General features: G+C 35.1%; 3 protein-coding genes and 1 non-coding gene across 11 annotated transcripts; 1 reads left to right on the forward strand and 3 right to left on the reverse strand.

Moving 5' to 3' along the window:
• The first annotated feature begins 7,641 nt into the window (after nucleotides 1-7,641).
• On the forward strand, nucleotides 7,642-10,053 carry LOC144549376 (bZIP transcription factor 29-like). Of its 2 annotated transcripts, none has more exons than XM_078298081.1 (4): nucleotides 7,642-8,708; nucleotides 8,864-8,996; nucleotides 9,116-9,200; nucleotides 9,726-10,053. In XM_078298081.1, exons 1-4 carry the CDS (start codon nucleotides 7,684-7,686, stop codon nucleotides 9,803-9,805), a joined length of 1,323 nt encoding a protein of 440 aa, XP_078154207.1. In that variant the 5' UTR covers nucleotides 7,642-7,683; the 3' UTR covers nucleotides 9,806-10,053. The 2 variants fall into 2 exon arrangements, with proteins under 2 accessions (XP_078154207.1, XP_078154206.1); XM_078298080.1 differs by having other exon boundaries at nucleotides 7,644-8,708; nucleotides 9,595-10,053.
• A 142-nt stretch (nucleotides 10,054-10,195) lies between these two features.
• LOC144549372 (uncharacterized) lies at nucleotides 10,196-14,767 on the reverse strand. Of its 4 annotated transcripts, none has more exons than XM_078298072.1 (13): nucleotides 14,466-14,767; nucleotides 14,197-14,345; nucleotides 13,944-14,044; nucleotides 13,640-13,723; nucleotides 13,388-13,491; nucleotides 13,211-13,297; nucleotides 12,918-13,120; nucleotides 12,628-12,829; nucleotides 12,451-12,501; nucleotides 12,264-12,362; nucleotides 12,090-12,149; nucleotides 11,633-11,757; nucleotides 10,196-11,542 (listed from the first exon to the last, which is right to left on the reverse strand). In XM_078298072.1, the coding sequence occupies exons 1-13, from the start codon at nucleotides 14,667-14,669 to the stop codon at nucleotides 10,462-10,464; spliced, it is 2,550 nt and encodes an 849-aa protein (XP_078154198.1). In that variant the 5' UTR covers nucleotides 14,670-14,767; the 3' UTR covers nucleotides 10,196-10,461. The 4 variants fall into 4 exon arrangements, with proteins under 4 accessions (XP_078154198.1, XP_078154199.1, XP_078154200.1 ...); XM_078298073.1 differs by having other exon boundaries at nucleotides 11,633-11,754; nucleotides 14,466-14,766; XM_078298074.1 differs by having other exon boundaries at nucleotides 14,475-14,765.
• Nucleotides 14,768-16,568: 1,801 nt separating this feature from the next.
• Nucleotides 16,569-16,642, reverse strand: TRNAN-GUU (transfer RNA asparagine (anticodon GUU)). Its single transcript has one exon. It is a non-coding gene; the product is annotated as a tRNA-Asn (tRNA).
• A 690-nt stretch (nucleotides 16,643-17,332) lies between these two features.
• On the reverse strand, nucleotides 17,333-20,676 carry LOC144549378 (uncharacterized). 4 transcript variants are annotated; one of them, XR_013509663.1, is made up of 5 exons: nucleotides 20,540-20,676; nucleotides 18,973-19,992; nucleotides 18,767-18,855; nucleotides 18,081-18,193; nucleotides 17,729-18,024 (listed from the first exon to the last, which is right to left on the reverse strand). XR_013509663.1 is itself a non-coding variant. In XM_078298083.1 (4 exons), exons 2-3 carry the CDS (start codon nucleotides 19,972-19,974, stop codon nucleotides 18,157-18,159), a joined length of 1,245 nt encoding a protein of 414 aa, XP_078154209.1. In that variant the 5' UTR covers nucleotides 19,975-19,992; nucleotides 20,540-20,676; the 3' UTR covers nucleotides 17,333-17,702; nucleotides 18,154-18,156. The 4 variants fall into 4 exon arrangements, 1 of the variants encoding a protein (XP_078154209.1); XM_078298083.1 differs by lacking the exon at nucleotides 17,729-18,024 and adding an exon at nucleotides 17,333-17,702 and having other exon boundaries at nucleotides 18,154-18,193; nucleotides 18,767-19,992; XR_013509661.1 differs by having other exon boundaries at nucleotides 17,732-18,024; nucleotides 18,767-19,992.
• Between the last annotated feature and the right edge of the window lie 638 nt (nucleotides 20,677-21,314).

The raw sequence follows: 21,314 nt of genomic DNA on the forward strand, positions 1-21,314 counted from the left end.
TTCAAACGGTCGATCCGAACCGTTCATCTTATTCTCCATATTAATATATGCTTGGAGACCAAATTTGACATTTTTCTGAATTTTTTTACTATTTATTAAGCCACTTTGAAAATCGCTAATCCAACGGTTTTACTGTTTTGTGCAGCCACCGTTGGATCAACAATTTTGTAAAATACTTAATAAATAGTAAAAAAATTCAGAAAAATGTAAAATTTGGTCTCCAAGCATATATTAATATGGAGAATAAGATGAACGGTTCGGATCGACTGTTTGGATTTTGAAAACTCAAATATTGAGCCGTAGCATAGAGGCCACTATGCTATCCATAGCACCCCAGCCTAACTCTATATATATATATATATATATATATATAGAGTAATGCTACGCTACTTCGCGAATTAAAAGAGCTGTTTTAATTCGCGCTCATATCTCTAGTTTTGAACGCCAAATAGCCGATCCAAACCGTTAGATGTTTGATCTATATTAAAATGTGCTTGGAGACCAAATTTTACATTTTTTGGAATTTGTTTACTATTTATTAAGATGGTTTGAAAATTGCTGTTTTTATTAAAATTCTGCACCATTAAAAAACAGCGATTTTCAAACCATCTTAATAAATAGTAAAAAAATTCCAAAAAATGTAAAATTTGGTCTCCAAGCACATTTTAATATGGATTAAACATCTAACGGTTTGGATCGGCTATTTGGCCTTCAAAACTAGAGATATGAGCGCGAATTAAAACAACTCTTTTAATTCGCGAAGTAGCGTAGCATTACTCTATATATATATATATATATATATATATATTAATTTAAGCACATTAACTTCAAACAGATATATATGGAAGCCTAGCTAGTATATATAAAATGAATTAAGCTTCTGTCTGGGCGCGCGAGTGCATGTACATGTTTTATTCTTTAAATTTATTCTAAGGTTGTGCTTCAGATGTAGGTACGCGGAAGAAGGGAAAGGGAAATTTACTATGCGAGGGAGACGCTCACCTCAGATTGCTGCTGTTCGACGATTTCTCCTACTTCAGAAGAAAAGAACAGCGGAGCGGAGGTGAAGACATACTGTTTAGAGAGGAGCGCAAAATCGCGAGGTATTGATTTTTGACGAATTTTGTCACCCCCTATTTAGGGTGCATGTAAAAATAATGTTCGGAGGTTGATATGTTCTCTTCCTTCCCTTTAATAAGGGATTTACCCTTGCGTTGTAGAGCACAGCCTAAGGTGCAAGAAAAGTAATAAAGATATATAATATATGCGACCATATATATATTAGTCATTAACTGATAGGGATATATAGCGAGTCAATGATAATTAGTTGTGAGTGTGTGTGTGTGTGAGAGAGAGAGAGAGAGAGAGAGAGAGAGAGAGAAAGAGAGAGGGCCCTAATTAATGACAATATTGTGGTAGATATGTGTGTTTGATAATTAGTGATGAATGTTTTGGCATGTTCAATTATGTTGGACCATTGATGAAATAATGAATAGCCTAAGCAACAGCCATCAAAAGCCTTTCAAGGTCAAAGAACACAACAGACCCACAACCATCTAATTATATATAGCTACCTAGCTACCTAGCTATATAGCTTGGGTTCTCCTATTCTCCTATAACCATCATGCTAAATTCTACATATTCCAATAATAATATTCATTCACAAAGTTTATTATTTATCTTACATATATATATAATTAATGTAAATATATATATATATATATCAACTTTTGCAACCTTTTACTTGATTCGTCATATTAATTTAAGTTGGAAAGAAATCACAAAGGCCTGGAGCTAGTGTTAAATTAAGTAAAGTGTAGGAATTTATGCATTAGCATGGCCACAGAAGATTTTGCTCTCTTTTAATTTTTAAACAAATCATTATTCATTGCCTTTACCTGTTTACCATTAACGGTTGCTCTTTCTTGCTTTCTTTCTTGAGTCTTGCCTCGGTTTTGCTGCTATTGGATTTGAATCACAGGTCAAAGAGCTTCTCAGCTCAGCCGGGATCGTTTGCGAGTACAGGCCCGATAATATATATGGGCCGGATTAGAGTGCTTAAAGGCGCAATTGTGGGTTCTGAAGATGTCGTTTAATTTGAATTAATTAGCAAGAGTAGCTCCAGAATTAGATAAATGCATATATACGAGGGATCAAGTTACAACAATTTTTGAGTTACAACAAGTTACAACAAGCATTTTTTACATTTTCAAAATCCAAATCGTCGATCCAAACCGTTAAATGTGATCTTTACAATAAAATGTGCTTAGAGACCAAATTTTACATTTTTTGAAATTTTTTTACTATTTATTAAGATGGGTACAAAATTCAATGGTATGAATTTGACTTATTTTTGTACCCATCTTAATAAATAGTAAAAAAATTCCAAAAAATGTAAAATTTGGTCTCCAAGCACATTTTATTATAGAGATCACATCTAATGGTTTGGATTGACGATTTGGACTTTGAAAATGTAAAAAATGCTTATTGTAACTTGTTGTAACTCAAAAATTGTTGTTACTTGATCCTCCTCTGTATATATATATAATGCAAACTTGTACATGAAATTAATAAAAGTCATGTATGAAAAATGAAAGTAATGCGGGTGCTAGATGTGAAATAGACGGATAAGATATGAGGTGTCTGCACGATGAATGTAACTAAAGAATAAGCTTAATTAATTACTTAGTCTGTTCCAATAACCATGAGCTAGAGAATTAAATTAAAATAGTTAGAATGTACGTGCATGCATGGTTGTCAGTCATGTTATATATATATAGAGAGAGAGAGATGGGCTATGGTGCATTGCAATGCATGGAGGGATTTGTGCATTGGACCATAAATCTAAAATTCAAAATTCAAATGGCCGATCCAAACCGTTCATCTTGTTCTCCATATTAATATGTGCTTGGAGACCAAATTTTACATTTTTCTGAATTGTTTTACTATTTATTAAGTATTTTACAAAATTGTTGATCCAACGGTGGCTGCTGATTTTACTGTTTTGTTAAGCCACCGTTGGATCAACAATTTTGTAAAATACTTAATAAATAGTAAAACAATTCAGAAAAATGTAAAATTTGGTCTCCAAGCACATATTAATATGGAGAACAAGATGAACGGTTTGGATCGGTCATTTGAATTTTGAATTTTAGATTTATGATTCAATGCACAAACCCCTCCATGCATTGCAATGCACCATAGCCCATCTATATATATATATATATATTTTTTTTTCAAGAATCAAGAAAAGAAAAGAGGATGATTGTTGATTGATCCGATCGATCGACCAGTTAATTTGGATGCCTGGTGTAGTGGGGCGGCATATATATATGCACTTAATTTCGGCCGAAAGCACATTCATTTGCTGGCCCACACATCACCACCGTCCATTGCTGCCCTTTTTCCATCTCAACCCTTCAACACATGGGAACGATTCCGGATTCCTCCATTTCAAGCTCTAGCTAGCTAATAAGTGTTCTCCAAAGTTTTAAACGACTACAATGCAATATAAAAAGACTAAAAGATATTATTATATCCATGTGAGAGGTTCTTGTCAGCTGCCACTCATTTTTTTTTCTACTCTTTTATATTAGCTTGTTATGAAAAAAAAATAAAAAAAAATAAACCCATCAATGTATGTACCTATATATAGTTATTTTATGTCTCACAGGCCAGTTTCTTTTATTCCACATGAATTCATTAAAATTTTAATTCAAATTTCTACAAATCACACATAAGAAAATAATTCTATAGAATTCATGCTTAATTAAGCTTAACATACGTGGATACTCATGTATAAACATATTTTGTTAAGCAAATTAATTTACATGTGGCTGTATTATATTATATTATATATATATATATATATAGGGTCTGGCTAATTTGCTGCCGGCAGCATTTTAGCCGGAGGTGCTGCCACTGTTTTTTCTATTTTTTTGATGTTCAAACAACAAATCTAAACCGTTAGATGTTTAATCTATATTATAATCTACTTGGAGACCAAATTTTACATTTTTTGAAAAAATTTTACTATTTATTAAGCTGGTTTGAAAACCGCTGATTTCAATGTTGTAGAAATTTACTGAAATCAGCGGTTTTTGTGCCTCCATCTCTCTCCATCATTTTCAAAGTTCAAACAGTCTATCCGAACCGTTCAATCTAATCTCCATACTAAAATATGTTTGGAGACCAAATTTTATATTTTTAGGAATTTTTTTACTATTTTTTTAGATAGGTACAAAAATACTGTTTTTAGATGGTTCAGATTTACTGATTTTGTTCCTATCTAAAAAAAATAGTAAAAAAATTCCTAAAAATATAAAATTTGGTCTCCAAACATATTTTAGTATGGAAGTTAGGTTGAGCAGTTCGGATCGACTGTTTGAACTTTGAAAATGATGAAAAGAGATGGAGGCATGATGGAGGCACAAAAACATGGAGGCATTTGAACCCTCCTCTATATATATATATATATATATATGAATATGCTAGCATGATATGCATAGCATAGAGCCCCTCCATGCAACGCCTTGGATTTTGACTTTTCAAAATCCTAACGGTCGATCCGAACCGTTCATCTTGTTCTTCATATTAATATGTATTTGGAGACCAAATTTTACATTTTTTGGAATTTGTTTACTATTTCTTTAGATTTATTGAAAATCGCTGTTTTCAGCAAATCTGGACCATAAAAAAACAGCGATTTTCAATAAATCTAAAGAAATAGTAAAAAAATTCCAAAAAATGTAAAATTTTGTCTCCAAATACATATTAATATGGAGAACAAGATGGGCGGTTCGGATCGACCGTTAGGATTTTGAAAAGTTGAAATCCAAGGCGTTGCATGGAGGGGCTCTATGTTATGCATAGCATGCTAGCATGTTCCTATACACACACACACACACACACACACATATAGAGATAGGCTAATGTGCTTTCGGTAGCATATGAGCCGAAATACACACGGTCCAAATTTGAAATTTCAAAATCCAAAAAGTCGATCTGAACCGTTCATCTTGTTCTCCATATTAATATGTGCTTGGAGACCAAATTTTATATTTTGCTGAATATTTTGACTATATATTAAGTCACTTTGAAAATCGCTGATCTAACGGTGGCTTAACAAAACAGTGCTACCGTTGGATCAGCGATTTTCAAAGTGGCTTAATAAATAGTAAAAAAATTCAGAAAAATGTATATATATATATATATATATATATATATATATATATATATGAGGAGGGATCGGATGACACTCTTTTTTGGTGACATCGGATAATACCGTGCATTTTCAAAGTCCAAACAGTCGATCCAAACCGTTCAACTTAATGGATATGTTAAAATGTGCTTGTAGATCAAATTTTATATTTTTCTGAATTTTTTTATTATTTATTAAGATGGGTACAAAAATTCAACGGTCTAAATATAGTGATTTTGTTAAATACTTGATAAATAGTAAAAAAAATTCCAAAAAATGTAAAATTTGATCTGCAAGCACATTTTAACATATATATTATGTTGAATGGTTTGGATCGACTGTTTGGACTTTGAAAAGTTTGAAAATGCACGATGTTATCCGATGTCACCAAAAAAGGATGTCATCCGATCCCTCCTCTATATATATATATTAGTATTATACCCGTGCGTTGCAACAGGAACATATTATAAGAAACAAATATATTAATGAAAATAATAATTATTTAAAAATTAAAACACATCTTAATAGAAAATTTATATGATTATGTATTTTTAATTAACTTTAATCGTGATCTCTTATAACAATTTGATGATGTGATGATTTTTTATTTTTAAGTACCAATGATATCAAATAATAGCTCGATTCGAATATTCTAAATTGCCCACACCAATATGTATAGAAACAAAGAAAGAGAAATAAGAAAAAAAAAAAATGATTTTCATTGTGATCCGTATAGAAACGAAGAAGTAAGGAAACAATAAATAAGAAAATGGAAGGTGGAGTCTTCTTAATTGAAGGGGAGAAATATGGAAACAAAAAAAATAAGGAAACAGATAAATATATGCTAAATTTCAGAATTTATTCAATTTTAATTGTAACATATTGTGTGGCAGCATATGTGGTGGGTATGTTTTTAACTAAATTTAGATTTTTATACATAAAACAAATACATTTAATTAAAATAAGACAAAATATGTAATTGGAGAGCTGAGATCAAATCCAAAGTTTCATCTCTCAATTGTAGCCGTTGGCAGATCGAACACCCAACGTGCTTAATAATAGAATAGAGATATGTTAAAGAAGAATAAGAAGAAATAGAAAAAGGAAGGGAAGAGTAAAGGTAAATAAATTAACCCACCGTATGATCTATCTATCTATCTGTAGCGTAATATGTTACATTGTTGCCACTGCCCACTGCAGAGGAAAAGAAAAAGGAAAAGGAAAGATACTTTTCTTTGAAGCCACATTTTTCTGTTTTAGTCTCAGAATCTGGATCTCATTCTCAGCTAAACTGAGAGCGACCCTCCAGCTCCAGCCAAAATACCACAAGCCACATTGCCACAAGGTCAAGATTAATTAGCTTTTAATTCCATTCCATCAATCATCAATTGGGTTCACTGGAGATCATTTTGGATGTAATTAATTATTCCAGCTTAATTAATTAATTCATCTCATTAAATTAAAAATAAATATCCAAAAAGAACACCTGTCGGCTGTCGCAGTCGATTTGTTGGTTGACTAGTTGACTTGGGAGAACATTTTGGTAATTTTAGAATTGGGGCCGTAGCCCGTAGGTAAGTAAAGTAAGGAGGTTTAATTTGTTTGACAAATTAATTAAGTTGGGTCTTAAGCCCACCCACGGCCACGTAAAAGGAAAGGAAAGGAAAGGAAAGGAAAGGAAAGGAACTAATTAATTAGAAAACAAATTAATGTTTCTAAATGGAAGGCAGGCCTAGCTAATAAGTGGGATTTGGGCTCAGCTTTAATTAATTATCAGATGAGACTTGAGATAACAGTATAACACGTACACCGCATGGAGCCATGGAGGTGGAGCTAGGCTAGCTTCCACGTGAACATTCACGAGGACGCCTAATACTATACTGCCTGCCACGTGTCCATCTCAGACTCAAAAAGCAAAAGCAAAGACCGCGTACACCGACTTTCACTGACCTGACCTGATAATAAGAAACGAAAATAAATTAGTAGAAAACATTTCACATTTCACATTTCACATTTCTACTGCTGCCCCTTAATTAATTAATTGCCTCTTTGGAAACAGCATCGCACGTCGACAAATGTGAACGCCACGATCCATCTTCCCCAAGAAGCCTCCATCTCAAACGCCGCAGATTTCATTTCATTTAATCCCCCCTAATAAAAATAATTATATATATATTCATATTCATTCACAAATAACGCGTTTTCCCGATTACTCGTTCAAGTTTAATCATTCAACGATCATATCACATCTCACATCTCACCACCACTTTTAATCCAGACAAAAAGTTTGATACCCATCTTTTTCCAACCCCTCTCTCTCTCTTTCTTTCTTTCTTCTTCTTCCTCCTCCTCCTCCTCCTCCTCCTCCTCCTTGCTTCACAAATCACAATCACAGGCGAAGGAAGGAAGCAAAGTAGCAAACAGAGATAGATATATATATACAGAGAGAGAGAGAGAGAGAGAGAAATCAAATTAAGGAAGCCATGAACGGCATCAGTGAGGCCCAAAACGCCATGATGCACCAAATGCAATCAAACCACCACGCCAATGGAAACTACCATCCTCACAATTTCTCCACTACCAATGGTTTTCCTCCTGAGCAACCCAATGCCATGAATAATGTCAATAACAAAAGACCCGGTTTACCACCAACCCCACCGAACCCGTTCACATCTGCACCATTGCACTCACGCTCTAGCTCACAACCTAATTCTTTCTTCTCTCTGGACACTATTCCCCCATTGGCTCCTTCTCCTGCTCTTTCCGATGCCTCAGGCGACACCTCCATGGAAGAACATGAACCAAACCCAAAACAAAACCCAACTGGTTTGGGTTTGCCACCTCGTAAAGCACACCGTCGGTCAAGAAGTGACGTTCCTTTTGCTTACTTCCAATCTGGGGCCCCACCATTGCCTCCTCCGGCTAACTGGGGACTTGGGTTTGACACCGGCGGTACTGGCACTAAGCCAGATCAAGGAGAAGGCAGTGATGACTTGTTCAACTCCTACTTAAATTTGGATGGTTTAGATGCACTAAATTCCTCTGATCATGAGAAGCATGATGACATGGATAGCCATGGTAGCAGCATGAGAACAAATGGTGCTGAGAGCAGTGAGAATGAGTCGGAGAACAGTGCTAATGAAAGCGGCGGTGCTAACAATGGAATTAATCGGCTATGGCCAAATTATGGGGATCAAAAGAAGGAAGGACTGAAGAGAAATGCAGCTGGAGAAGCAGTTCATGGTGCCGCAAAATCGCGTCACGCAAGAAGTCTTTCGATGGATAGCTTGATGGGGAAGTTAAACTTTGCAGATCCGTCATTGCTGATGAGCATGCCACCTCAGGCTGGGCACCGAAATGGGACCGGCTTGCATGGCAATGGAAGCAGTAATAATAAATTCAGCTTGGAGTTTGGAAGTGCTGAGTTTACAGCTGTTGAGATGAAGAAGATCATGGCTGATGAGAAGCTTTCCGAGATGGCGTTGGCTGATCCTAAGAGGGTCAAGAGGTAACTAACTAACTAACTAACTATATATTTATATATATATATATGTTGAATCTTGATTAATTAGAATTTAGAAGTGATTGAGCTAGCTATCTAGCTACAACTTAATTAATTGCATATATATATATATATGCATGGTTGGTGTTTGCACTTTGCAGGGTTTTGGCAAACCGGCAATCGGCTGCTCGTTCAAAGGAACGAAAAATGAGGTACATTGCGGAGCTGGAGCAGAAGGTACAAATCTTGCAAACGGAGGCTACAACACTTTCTACACAACTCACTCTTATGCAGGTAATTATAATTAATAGACCATGCATATTGCATACCTTAATTAATTAATGCTGTCATGCATATATATATGAAGTTAATTAAAAACATGCTTAATTAATTAATTAATTTATGGTTTGCAGAGAGACTCAGCTGGACTTGTGAACCAAAACAACGAGTTGAAATTCCGGCTTCAAGCCATGGAGCAACAGGCACAACTCCGTGACGGTAATTATTTAATTAATCAATTGCTTTCTAAAATTAATTACTTGATCGATCATCTCATTCATCCGTACGTACGTAACACTAATTAAACTATATATATATATATATAGTGAGAGAGAGAGAGAGAGAGAGAGTACTGCACCTGTCATCATTTGCACCCATTAATTAACTTAACAAATATCAAAACTCCAAACTGGATGCATGTCAATTAAGTTTATTAATTAAGCAAGTAACAACTTAATTCCCTCAATAGGACCAAGCTAAGGTGCTTGCCACTAAGTACATATAAAGTGATAAAATTATAATATATAAGCGCATTTTTTAATTATATATATTGTGAACGTGGCAAATCTTGATATTAATTAATTAGCTTTGAAAATATATATAATTAATGTAGCACTAAATGAGGCGTTGAGCGGTGAAGTTCAGAGAATGAAAGTAACATCTACAGATCAAATGGGAGAATCATGCTCTGTAAATAACTTGTCTCAGGCCCAGCAAGTGCATAATCGAATATTTGAACTGCAGCAACAAGAGCAGCCAGCATTGATTCCATTCTATCAGCTACAGCAGCCACAACAGAATCAGAATGCCACGCCAACAAATGACCACTCAAACAAGTAACTATTATATATATATATATATATGGAAAATATTAAAGCTTAATTATATATATCTCATGTCGATCAAATCGAATTTTTAACTAATTAATTCTTTTGTATTCCTTATTCCTTTCAAAGTTCTTTCTTGTAAGTGTATGAGAGGGCATTTGTTTTGCAATTTTCTTAACAATTGTATTTTAAGAACTATTTTTGTTGTTCAGATTGGTTAATTAATTGTAATTCATTCAGCATTAGACTAATTTCCGTACAATATATTGTTGATATATAGCTTCTCTCAAAAACTTACTGTTTAATTAATTGTCAAATTAGCATTTCACTGCAAACAGAAACCTTGCAAGGACGTAGCTAGTGTACCGGGCTACAACACAGTACTATAAAAAAACGCTCAACAATTTCAGTTAAGATTAGAAACCAAAGTTCCGCGAGTAAAACACTAGTTTCTACCTGTTCGAATAATGATGACTAAACGCATAACAATGAGGTGCAAATCAAGCCGACTAGAACACTTCACTGAGTTCACTCAGATGATTAAGAACGAAGAAGAGAAGAAGAAAAGCCGATACTTTACAAAGAGAAAAAGAAAAAAAAGAAAAAAAAATGGTAGCCGCCCCATATTTACAAATAATCAACAACATTTATACTCAGCCAACGGAATCTTTCATCGTATCATCATCTTCATCATTGTCACCTTCCTCAGTCTCTGCGTCAGAGATGTCACTACCTTTACCGACCCCACCAGCAGCTGAGAACTTGTGCCGAAACTCAGGATCAACAATTTCAATCATTGCATTCAGTCTTTTCTGTTCCTTGGTTAACTTCCCTTTACTGCTCTGGCTGCCTAAGCAGATCAATGCATTGGCTACAACAGCCTCAGCATCCTGTGCCTTTCTCGGATACTCATTTTCACCATTTACTGACGGGGATGTGCTAATTGCCCAGCTACCAACAGCTTCTGAAGTGATAAGATCAGCAGTTTGTACCTGACACTGCTCAGTTTCCTCCTCCAGCCTTGCTTGTACTTGAACTTGTTCAGGCAGCAAGTTTTCTACAGCATGGTTCTCCTCCTCATCAAGCTGCATCGTCTCCCCTACAACCATATTGGAGCATTTATCACCCGCTTCACTCTCTGTCTCAAGGATCCGCTCTGAAGTGATAAGATCAGCAGTTTGTACCTGACACTGCTCAGTATTCTCCTCCAGCCTTGCTTCTACTTGTACTTGCTCAGGCAGCAAGTTCTCTACAGGATGGGTCTCCTCATCATCAAGCTGCATCGTCTCCCCTACTACCATATTGCAGCATTTATCACCTGCTTCGCTCTCTGTCTCAAGGATCCGCTCTGTATCAGTCACAGCAACACCACCATCAACATTTGCAATTAGCACTCGATCGATGCTGGTGAACTCCAGATCTTGTGTGTCATTGCCATCACCATTCTTCTCGGTCGTGTTTGTGTCTTCATCAGCTGAACCAGTGTTGCTAGAATCTGCAACACACTCCTGAGGAACTTCCCTACTACCAGTATTTGGGCATGTATCTTCTTCATTCCTAGTATTATTTACTATTTTTTGAGGTGTCTGGTTTAGATCAATATTAGGGAATGTGTTCTCATAGTGCTCTTCGTCCTCCAAAGTCCTCTGCATGGCCTTCAGTTGCTCTTGTTGTTTTGCAAATAGTGCAGAAATTTCCTCTGTTGTTGAATAGAAAGCACGCAATTGAGTCTCTCTGCAGCATACCAAAGAACACTTGTAAAAGACAAGGCCACATGACAACATTATTTAAAGAACAACAAAAATGAGTATAGAAGTTCTTTACCTTAAAATCAACCGTTCCCTAGCGCCTTGAAACCTCTGTTTCTCCATTGATAAATCTTGAATTGCAGCAGCTATCTCAAGCTCAAGAGCAGAGACCTTGGCCCATGCTTCTTCCCGGGCCACCTGCTAACAAATGTGCATAGAATTGTTGTTGGCTTGCAATAAAAAAAATGCCTAAGTAACCCGTTCAAGCAAAAGACCGTATGAATTGCCAATTGCCAAATATTGACTCCAATACTCTTATGAATGCAAGAAGAGGAGATATACAGTACCATAACATGGTTGGCAAAAGAAGAAAAAGGGCTATAACAAATATATTGTCACGCGATTTACCTAGCTAGCAATTAGGCATTTAGAATAGCAATTTATCAGACGTCCCCAAAACACAAGTACTTATATTAGCCAGAAGTTGCACCTTGACATGCCTTTTTAAATGTAGTGAAGTAAAGAATGTCTACCTTTTCATTTTCAAGCTCATCCTTCAAGGATCTCAGTTCAGACTCCAAAGCTTCACATCTCTGCAAATATATGCAGTACAAAATATTGTTATCCTAATGAATCTATATAAGTAACTAACTTTGCATGTTTAAGCCATAAGTTGTATAAGAATCATCAAGATTTTATATACAAACCTTTTTGCTGTTAGTAGAAACAAGCTGTTCGTCTTGGACCTGAGATTCCAATTGCCTAGCTTTCTTTTCAGATGTTATTAGGTTTTCCCTAGCATCCTCCTGCATGGCAAAAGAAGGAAAGCATAACATGCAAAGTTTGTTTCACAATATAAAATTAGTAAAAATTATATAAGATCAAGAGCTGTACCAATTTGGATCGCAGCATTTCTACAAGCAAACGGCTTTCCTTTTCACCCTCCTGAAGAGAGCACCAAAACCAATTGATAAGTGATGGCGCCTTAGTATCTTTCATTGCCTTTTCAGTATGTCGAAACTTCTTATGCAGAGAGGAAAGAAAAGAAAAAAAAAGGAGAAAGGAAACAACCTGAAGCTTAGTAATAACTTCTTGCTGCTCCTTATGTTGTCTCTGGTATATATTCGCTTGCCGCTTAGTTTCTTCCTTAGCCTCAGCTTGCACCTTCTCTAATGCAAATTTTAGATCTTCTGTGGCCTTTTCCCTTTCCTCTCTTCTCAGTTTCCGTTCTTCCTCTAATTGTTTTTCAAGCTCAGATATTGTAGCTTTCTGACTGCATATGAAATATAACTTCAAATGTGATGTGCCAAAGCATTATCTATTCTATATAAAGGGGTATGCTGTAAAAATAAAGTTGTTACCTAAGAATTATTTCATCAGCATCTGCACATGATTGCTTCAATGCACTAAGTCTTTCATTCAGATCTTTTATGGAGCTTTCTAACTCCACCTTTACAGTGTTTAGTAAATCCAGCTCTTTATGTTTCTCGTTGAGTGCATGTTTCAGCTCTTTTATATTTTTATCAAAAGAGCTAGATATAGTTTCTTTCAATTCCTTAACTTCCTACAACATCAAATTTGACTTCGAACCTTATTAAAATACTAACCATCAATAATAATTAAAACATAAAATCTAAATCATGATCACACTTACATTTTCATGACAAGCTAAAGATTCACGATTTCTATTTCTCAAGTTTTCAATTGTACGGACATGTGACTCGAGTTGCTGCCTGAGATCCTGCCCATATTGAAATTGAGATTTATAAGACAGAAGAAAGAAATTTGGATTTTGACTAGCAAATTTTCATCAGGGTAAACAAAAAGATACCGAGTTAGATCTTTGAAGGTTTCTGACATCATCAAGATAAACAGGTCCATCAGCAGAACCAATTCCAATTCCTTTTTGCCTTTTGCATTCAGAAGTTACTTCTTCTGTTGAACACAGTGCAAAACTTAATGTTGGGAAAAGAACCAAAGAAAGTCCATTTGTCAGAATAGTAAAATTAAAGTTTATTGATGGACCTGAATACAAGAAATAATTAATTTGCAGTATGCAGTGCTACAGTACTAGATACATTACCTCGTTGTCTTTTCAAAGTAGCAGTGTCATTTTCCAACAGCATGGCTCCGCGCACTTCACGGTATACATATGCATAGGATTTTCCTGAAGTACAAGCATATTTATTAATCATAATATAATAGAAAGTTAATAAAATCAGCGCACATGCTCTATATTACCTTAAGCTAAGAAACAAAAAAAAAATCAACATTTTCATTTCGAAAATCTCTTATAATTAAAAAGCAATATCCTATGCTAGAGATTTCAATGAGACAGACAGTTGATGGAATTTTGAGCAAAGTCATAAAAACATAGGATAGGATACCGTCATGTGGCGGAGCAGCAAAAGAAAGGATGTCACCATGGCAAAGCCTGTGAGGCAAACCTTTTGTAAGCTTACTCCAGTTGAGATATGTTCCATTTGTACTGCAATTAACATATAACAACAAACAAAACATGCATTTAAGTAAGTGATATGAATACCAATAATATGGGAAAATAAGAAACATATATGGATTAGATACAAATTGAGTAAAAAGAAGGGGGTGAAATGAGGAAGAGTAATTTGAGCAGAAAACCTGATATCGTTGACATAAAATTTGGAGGCTGGGGTTTTGTAAATATGGCAATGGGTTGCACTGATCTGAGCAGAATTAATTTGGAATCTAGAATCCTCCACACAACGCCCAATTTTATGTCCATTGGAGCTCAATTGAATATTCATGCCCTAGTATGAGAGTAATAGAAATGAATGATAACAATAGCGGCATTGCAATTGCAATTTGAGGAATATATATTAGGGTTTAGGGTTTAGGGTTTGCCTTTCAGGAGCGCATAGAATAGCAACCTTACTTACCTGGTTCCGCTGGCGAGCAGTGTAAGAGATGGCGGTGAGAACTCCCCACACGCCTGGGATCTGTAAGGGTTCGTCGGCCAACTTTTGCGCGACATCGCGAATCTCTTCTTCGGTGACGCGCAAGCATTTAGGAATTCGCGGGGATTCCTCGCCCAGGCCACCGCTGTTTGATTCCTGCGCCGAGGCCACCGCCATTTGAGAAAGGTTCCGACCAGACCGCCGTGTCAACTGTCAACTCAACGCCATTTCAGAAACATCCAGACAGAAGCGGAAGCGTGTCCACTTTTGCACAATAGCCCTCGTTTCTTTTCTTTTCTTTTCTTTTCTTTTCTTTTCTTTTCTTTTCTTTTCTTCATACAAATATATATATTTTGCCAGAATTATATATTCATATGCTCTATCCAATTATACAACTAGTTGAGCAAGCTTTAATTTGAAGTGGAAGAGGTGACAGAATATAATTTTTATATCTATGGAAATGGAAGAGCTAGCGATCATTAGTTGATAATTAGTTTTGCTTAGATATTTTGTGGTTTTTGGTTTAGCAGGAAGCCAGGAACTAATGAAGAAGATTCGAGTCACATGCTTTTAGTTCCATATGTTTCCTGCCAAGGCTAGCTGCCTTTTTATATATATATTATTAGTTCAAGAAAATGATTTTCTGTTTAGTTGAAGAGCTTTTTTTTTTTTTTTTTTTAAAAAAACATGGCTATCCTAATAGTTCGGAGAAAAAAAAATCCAAAAATAGTTCGGAGAACACATTTATTTGTCCTTTTCTTTATGAATGAAGATTTTTTTTACAACAAAAATTAATTTAACAATCTCAATAGCGACAAATGAATAATTTATAATGAGTAAGGGTACATAGTATGTACTATGTACAATGCATATTGATTCAACTTATGGATTTAAATTTTTATTTAAAAATCTTAATAATCAATTAGAATTGTTCAACATGATCATCATACAAATATGTACTTATAAATTAAATTTTATATTTGTTGATAATTTATTTACTATTTTTTAGATCAGTAAAAAATTACTTAATCTGACGATTCTGAATCATCCAAAATAGTGATTTTCTACTCATTTAAAAAATAGTAAAACAATTAGAAAATAATATATACATCATGAATTCCATCTACTTGAAAAAGACGAAGTTTGATATATGTTTCATTGTTTATGAAACGATTTAAAATTTTGTAACGATTTATATGTAACGATATTTGATTGATTATCAAATAACATTCATATTATATGAAAATTAATACCTGACAATATGTCTACACTTTTTAAAGTTGTATTTTTTTTTTCTTATTTCGAAAGTGTTCAAAATTATCAACTTAAGATGTTGTTAATAATCCTCCTTTTTTTATTTCTTGGATGGTAAAATAATTAATTAAAGTGATAAAAGTGAAAGATGTTAATTAAGAATCCAATTAAGTTAATGCAAAAGGAATTCGTCGTATGAGAAATGAGAAATATCATGTGCATGTGCATCAAGACGAAAATGAAAACTAATGTGTATTGTACAATTTTTTCGCGCACAAATTTGATGCACCTAAAATGTGTACGTCATATAAAAAGTTCACAATTTCACATTTAATTTCTTGACTACGAAAAATCGTGTCAACACATTTTTTTTTTATCCCTTTCGCACATGCATCAGCGTATATATATATTTTTTAATGTACCAAACTATACATTTTTAAATTTGTATGGGTCATCTTTTCTGGCACATTAAAATTCATGCAAAAAGTTGTACTAGGTGCACCGAAGCAACCGATAGACAATTGCAAAAAATTAGCATAAATCTTTGTCACATAATTTTGTCTGACTTAAGAGTAAAATTATCTTTCTTTCCCGCCTGAAAAAAAAAAATAGCGCTATATTTAATCTAATAAGGTACGTACATATATATAACAAGTGATAATTGTATTTTTTTTTAATCATTTTTTCAGAAAAGTATTTATATATAATAATTAAAATGTTAATAGTAAATCTGAATATTTATAACATTTGTAAAATAAAATGGTCAATACTTTATTATTAATATATAAACTGCAAATACTTTATTTAAAAAATAAAAAAGAACGCTAGAAGGAGGGCTTGAACCTCCGACCTTGTGGTTAACAGCCACACGCTCTAACCAACTGAGCTATTCCAGCAATTATACATACGGATCCTTGTAATAATTTATATGCTTTTCTCCAACCAGTTCTTGCGACATAACTGTCGTAAATGTTAATAGCCTAACTACTTAGGTACTAATTGTGAAGAAAAAGAATAATAATAATTATTATTATTATTATTACTATCATTATATCGGGATTCAGGGTTCACATTCTCTTTTTTCTTAAATAGGGATTGTTCGCTTGGGAGTAGGGATGAAAACGGATCGGTTACGGATCAGATAGTAATTAAATCATATATGTATGTACTTTTTCTTTCTTTTTTTATTTTTCGAATACGAATACGAATGTTTGCTATAAGCCCAGCAGAGAATTTGCACTTGCAATTGTCATCCTATATATATCCATACAGAATTACAGATCAATCAATGTAAACCAACAAGAGTATAAGATATTGGTGTAGAGTAAAACAAGAGCTCGAGATACAGAGACAGAGAGAGAACAAAAATGGCAAAATCTTCTATTTTCTTTGATATTGGGTATAAAATCTGCATAGCATAACTAGCAGTAGTAATAGTATGCTATGAATTATGAATTATGAACTTATGAAGAGATGAAGACGAGTCAAGTCGGCCTATAATTTGGTTTGTATTTGGGCCGCCTGCATCGGCCCAGTCCACGGTGACATGCATAAAACCAACATTGAAGAAGAGTAGAGTCGGCCTATAATTTAAACACCAAAGTCTCATTCATTTCATTATCCAGAAATAAAAACGTTAATTTTCAAAAGCTGCCTTTTAGCATCTACGTAAGACTGTGACTATTATCAACCAACCAGTTACCAGTTACCAGTTACCAGCTACCAGCTACCAGCTCTGAGTTTTAATGCTTCAGAGCTGCAAAATACAACCACTAACAGTGTATCAGCATATCTATATATCACAAGTACTTGATCTATCTAAAGCCAAAAATCAAAAGTCTTCTTCTAGAACAACTTCTCCAGGCTGTCTTGCTACTTCTTCTCCCTCACAGATCACTGATCAGTGAGATCACCAAGTGACGTCATTCATGTACAAAAATACGTGCTACCTTCTACCTGCCAGCAATTAACAGCAAAAAACAAAAATCATGAAACAAAAATACCATAACATGTGACATACTACCAACTGGTACAGGCCTGGCATTGTCATGCTATAGTTATGACACTACTTTTTTTATATTTAGAATCACATTTTTTTTTTCACATGCCCTTGCTATCTCTGTAAATAACAATTTGGCAATGAATATAATTAACAATTGATTTGGTTGGTGCTTAATTACATTGCCACAACAGCTGATTGCATATGTTAACAATAAAGACTTGTGTCATTTACTTTACAGAGAACAACAAAATGATTAATAGCCAGTAAACTAAAGACCTACGTCCATTTACTTTACAGAGAACAACAAAATGATTAACAAGTAAACTAAAGACCTGTTTCCATTTATTCCCTACAACCACAATAGGATATAAGCAAACAATTATATTGGTAAAAGTACAAGATCACCTTTTAGTAAGTCTCCAGCCCACCACCTTGCACTAATTGACTGATCCCAACACCAAAATGCATTCAAAAAGCAAACAAGTTAAGAGAAATCAAATAAAAAAGTTGCAAAATAATCAGACAAATGATGAAACATATAAATGACTAGTTCTTAGTATTTGAGGTTTATAAGTGGAGAAGTGATATAAAAAGAGATGGAAGTTATTTATCAGTAAAGGTTAATATAAATAGACTGCACCTAAAATTTTGCAAGTTTCCAGATGAATATCTACTAAATTTCAGATTTGCAAACATCTTGGGTAAATACTTCATGTTTCAATAACAATTAAGAGTATGACCTGATTTGTTAGTAACAGACTATGATCGATAAGTAGTATTTCCTAATTTATTAGACTTTATTAACATAACAAAGGGGGGAAGTCAAAGGAGCAGCAAAATTAAGGCTGAGAGGTGGAGCATGGTAGAGAGGATCAGAGATTACAAGAGAGATGGTGAGAAAGGGGCAAAATGGTCTCAAATTTTGTCTCCTCTCTTCTGCTCTTCCTACTTACTCTCTTTGTCACTGCTCTTCGCCTTTGGGGCAAACAAACCTGAGAAAAGGGAGGGGGATGATTACCAAAGCGACGATGATGCTTGTTTCATTTTTTTACAGGCTCTGTCATAGCTAGGTCGTGGTGGCAATCTCCTCTTGCCATGGTCAACCACCTTCTCTTCCTTCTCCTCTGATGCACTCTTCTCTATGATTGTGCTCGTACCAACCGCTTCTTTCTCTCTTGCTTCTTTAGTATTACATTTCATGTTAGCATTGCAGGGTACTTTCACTTGGGTCAGAAGAAGTGGATCTAGGCCTGCGAGCTCCCGCAGTCTCATAAAAGTTTCCTTCCCAAAAAACTGAATGGCACTTTTTCTCACTTCTTTATATTTTGATTTAAGCGATTCGTATAATTCTGAATACTTCTTCGCTCTAGATCTTTCTCCTCGACGTGCAAGGAATAGGCAAAAGAGGCACGTGTGACCAACAACACCACCAGTGATGCAGCTCTCATGGATAAGCACTGGACATCCGTTATGATCACACCGAAAGAACGAGCCCGTACCCGTTTGTTTGCATTTCATGCAAACAATTTCATTCATTTCGGCATCTAGTAATTGGGTTTGGACTATGGTTGGAGGCCCGCTTACAGAGTAATCAGACTCCACCATCCCATCAAACTGTTTACTATGATCGATGATTACCACCTCATCAGTTGGTACTTGGACTTTGGATTGAGGAGGAGGTTCCAATGGAGCAGTAACATCACTATCACGTACATGTACTGGAGAGTCGGTGGTGTTAGTTGAGCATGCCATGCATTGGGCTTTGTATTTGTCAAAATCGTGGAGGGTATAACCAGTTAAAGCGACAGGGGTGCCGGCCAGCACAAAATGGGGACTGGAGAGGTCCTCGTGAAATCGTAACTGAGGTGGCAAGGGAGGGACGGTTTCAAGCGGCACAGTAAAGAAGAGCAGGACTTGGCATGAAATCACATCTTGATATAGTTTGTGGGTCCCGCAGAGGATGGTGCGTGCAGAAGCCAGGGTGTTGTTGTCAATGAGAAGCATAGTGAGAATATCAGCAGTTTCTCTGGCAATGTATCCTAGGTGGCGGGTGTCCATATCATTGATCACCTTGATGGCATTGCGGTGGTCTGGATTGGTGGGCTCCAGTTGTAGAGAGACATGGCAGCCCGGCGGAGGATTGGGCAGGCGCTGCCCGTTACTGCTCTTGTAGTGGTATTTCATCCCCACAATTTTCACTTCTGCATACCCTCCTAGCCTCTCCATTATTCCTTCCACACTCAACTGCCAAATAAATTTAATTGTTTCAGCATTTTTTAACCATTAAAAAAGAGATAATATATACAAACAATGATCTTCCTTACATTAATCTTAAAAATAGAAAACAACTTCCAGCCCTAATTTTCTTTTTAACAATTCCAGCTGATATAATAACCTTAAATTGAAGAACTTGAGAAAAAAAAAATTGATTTTCAAATGGAAGGTCCACTAAAGAGCAAAAATGAAAGAAAACCCAAAACCTCAATGGTGACAAAAATTTGCATGAATTCCTTTCCTACAGCGTCAGCTCAGTTCATCTAAAAAAAGGGTACATAGCAACGTAATTTGGTACAAGACCTTAAAAATTAAACCAAAACAGCAATTTGGGCTAAAGCAACAGAGAAACCTTAAAAATTAAAGCAAATCGTCAAGTAAATATGATTTGTCTTCGCAAAGAACATTAAAATCCGTCAATTTGGGCTAACGAAAGAGATCAAGCTTAAAAATTAAACAAAATTGCTAGAAGAAGAAAGGTAAAGGTCGGATAAAAGGAGAAAAGAGAAGTGGGTACCAAAGAAGAAGAAGGAAATCGGCTCTCTAGTTGAACGCGACACGGCACCGTTCAATCCGACGCGCCTTACGCGACACAAGACACGACACGGTAGAAAGAGAGAAAAGGGAAATGAGGAGGAGGGAAGAGAGATGCACACAAATCCCTTATTTCAAAAAAAAGAGATGCACACAAACCCCTAAGTGTGTGGGTGTGTGACCATGAATTCAAATCCCTAAAGTAACCTATTTTTTTTTTACTTTTCATCCGGACCATCTAATCCGCTCTAACACGAATATTAAGGAGGCCCCAGCCCTAGGGGCTAGGGGCTGTTCCCTGTCCGGATCAAAACTCAAAAATTGGGTTAACACTTGTGATTTAAGTTTTAATATATTCAATGATTAAAAAATATCTTCTATAGTGATAAACAACTAATATATATGGTCAATACAAATTACAAATACATGCACTACATAAATTTAATAAAAAAACTATAAATAGTTCACATAATAGTAATTAACTAGTATTTAACGTCATACTAACTAATTTAATTAGCATAAAAAATAAGTTTCTAACTAGATTAAATAGTATAAATACGACTATCTATAACTATAAAGTATATAAATAGCTTAAAACTGTGCTCTATGGATTATTTAAATAGATTTTATAGGCCTACTTCTACTTCACGAGTGATGAAATAGATTTTATATGCCAAATTATGATGCTAACTACGGAGGGACATCTTATGATGAAATCAAACAAATACAAGAAAATCAGTTACACAGTTTTGAGTGCA

The sequence above is a fragment of the Carex rostrata genome, chromosome 35 (genome assembly GCF_964058835.1).
Source record: "Carex rostrata chromosome 35, lpCarRost1.2, whole genome shotgun sequence".
In the NCBI taxonomy this organism is placed as follows: domain Eukaryota; kingdom Viridiplantae; phylum Streptophyta; class Magnoliopsida; order Poales; family Cyperaceae; genus Carex; species Carex rostrata.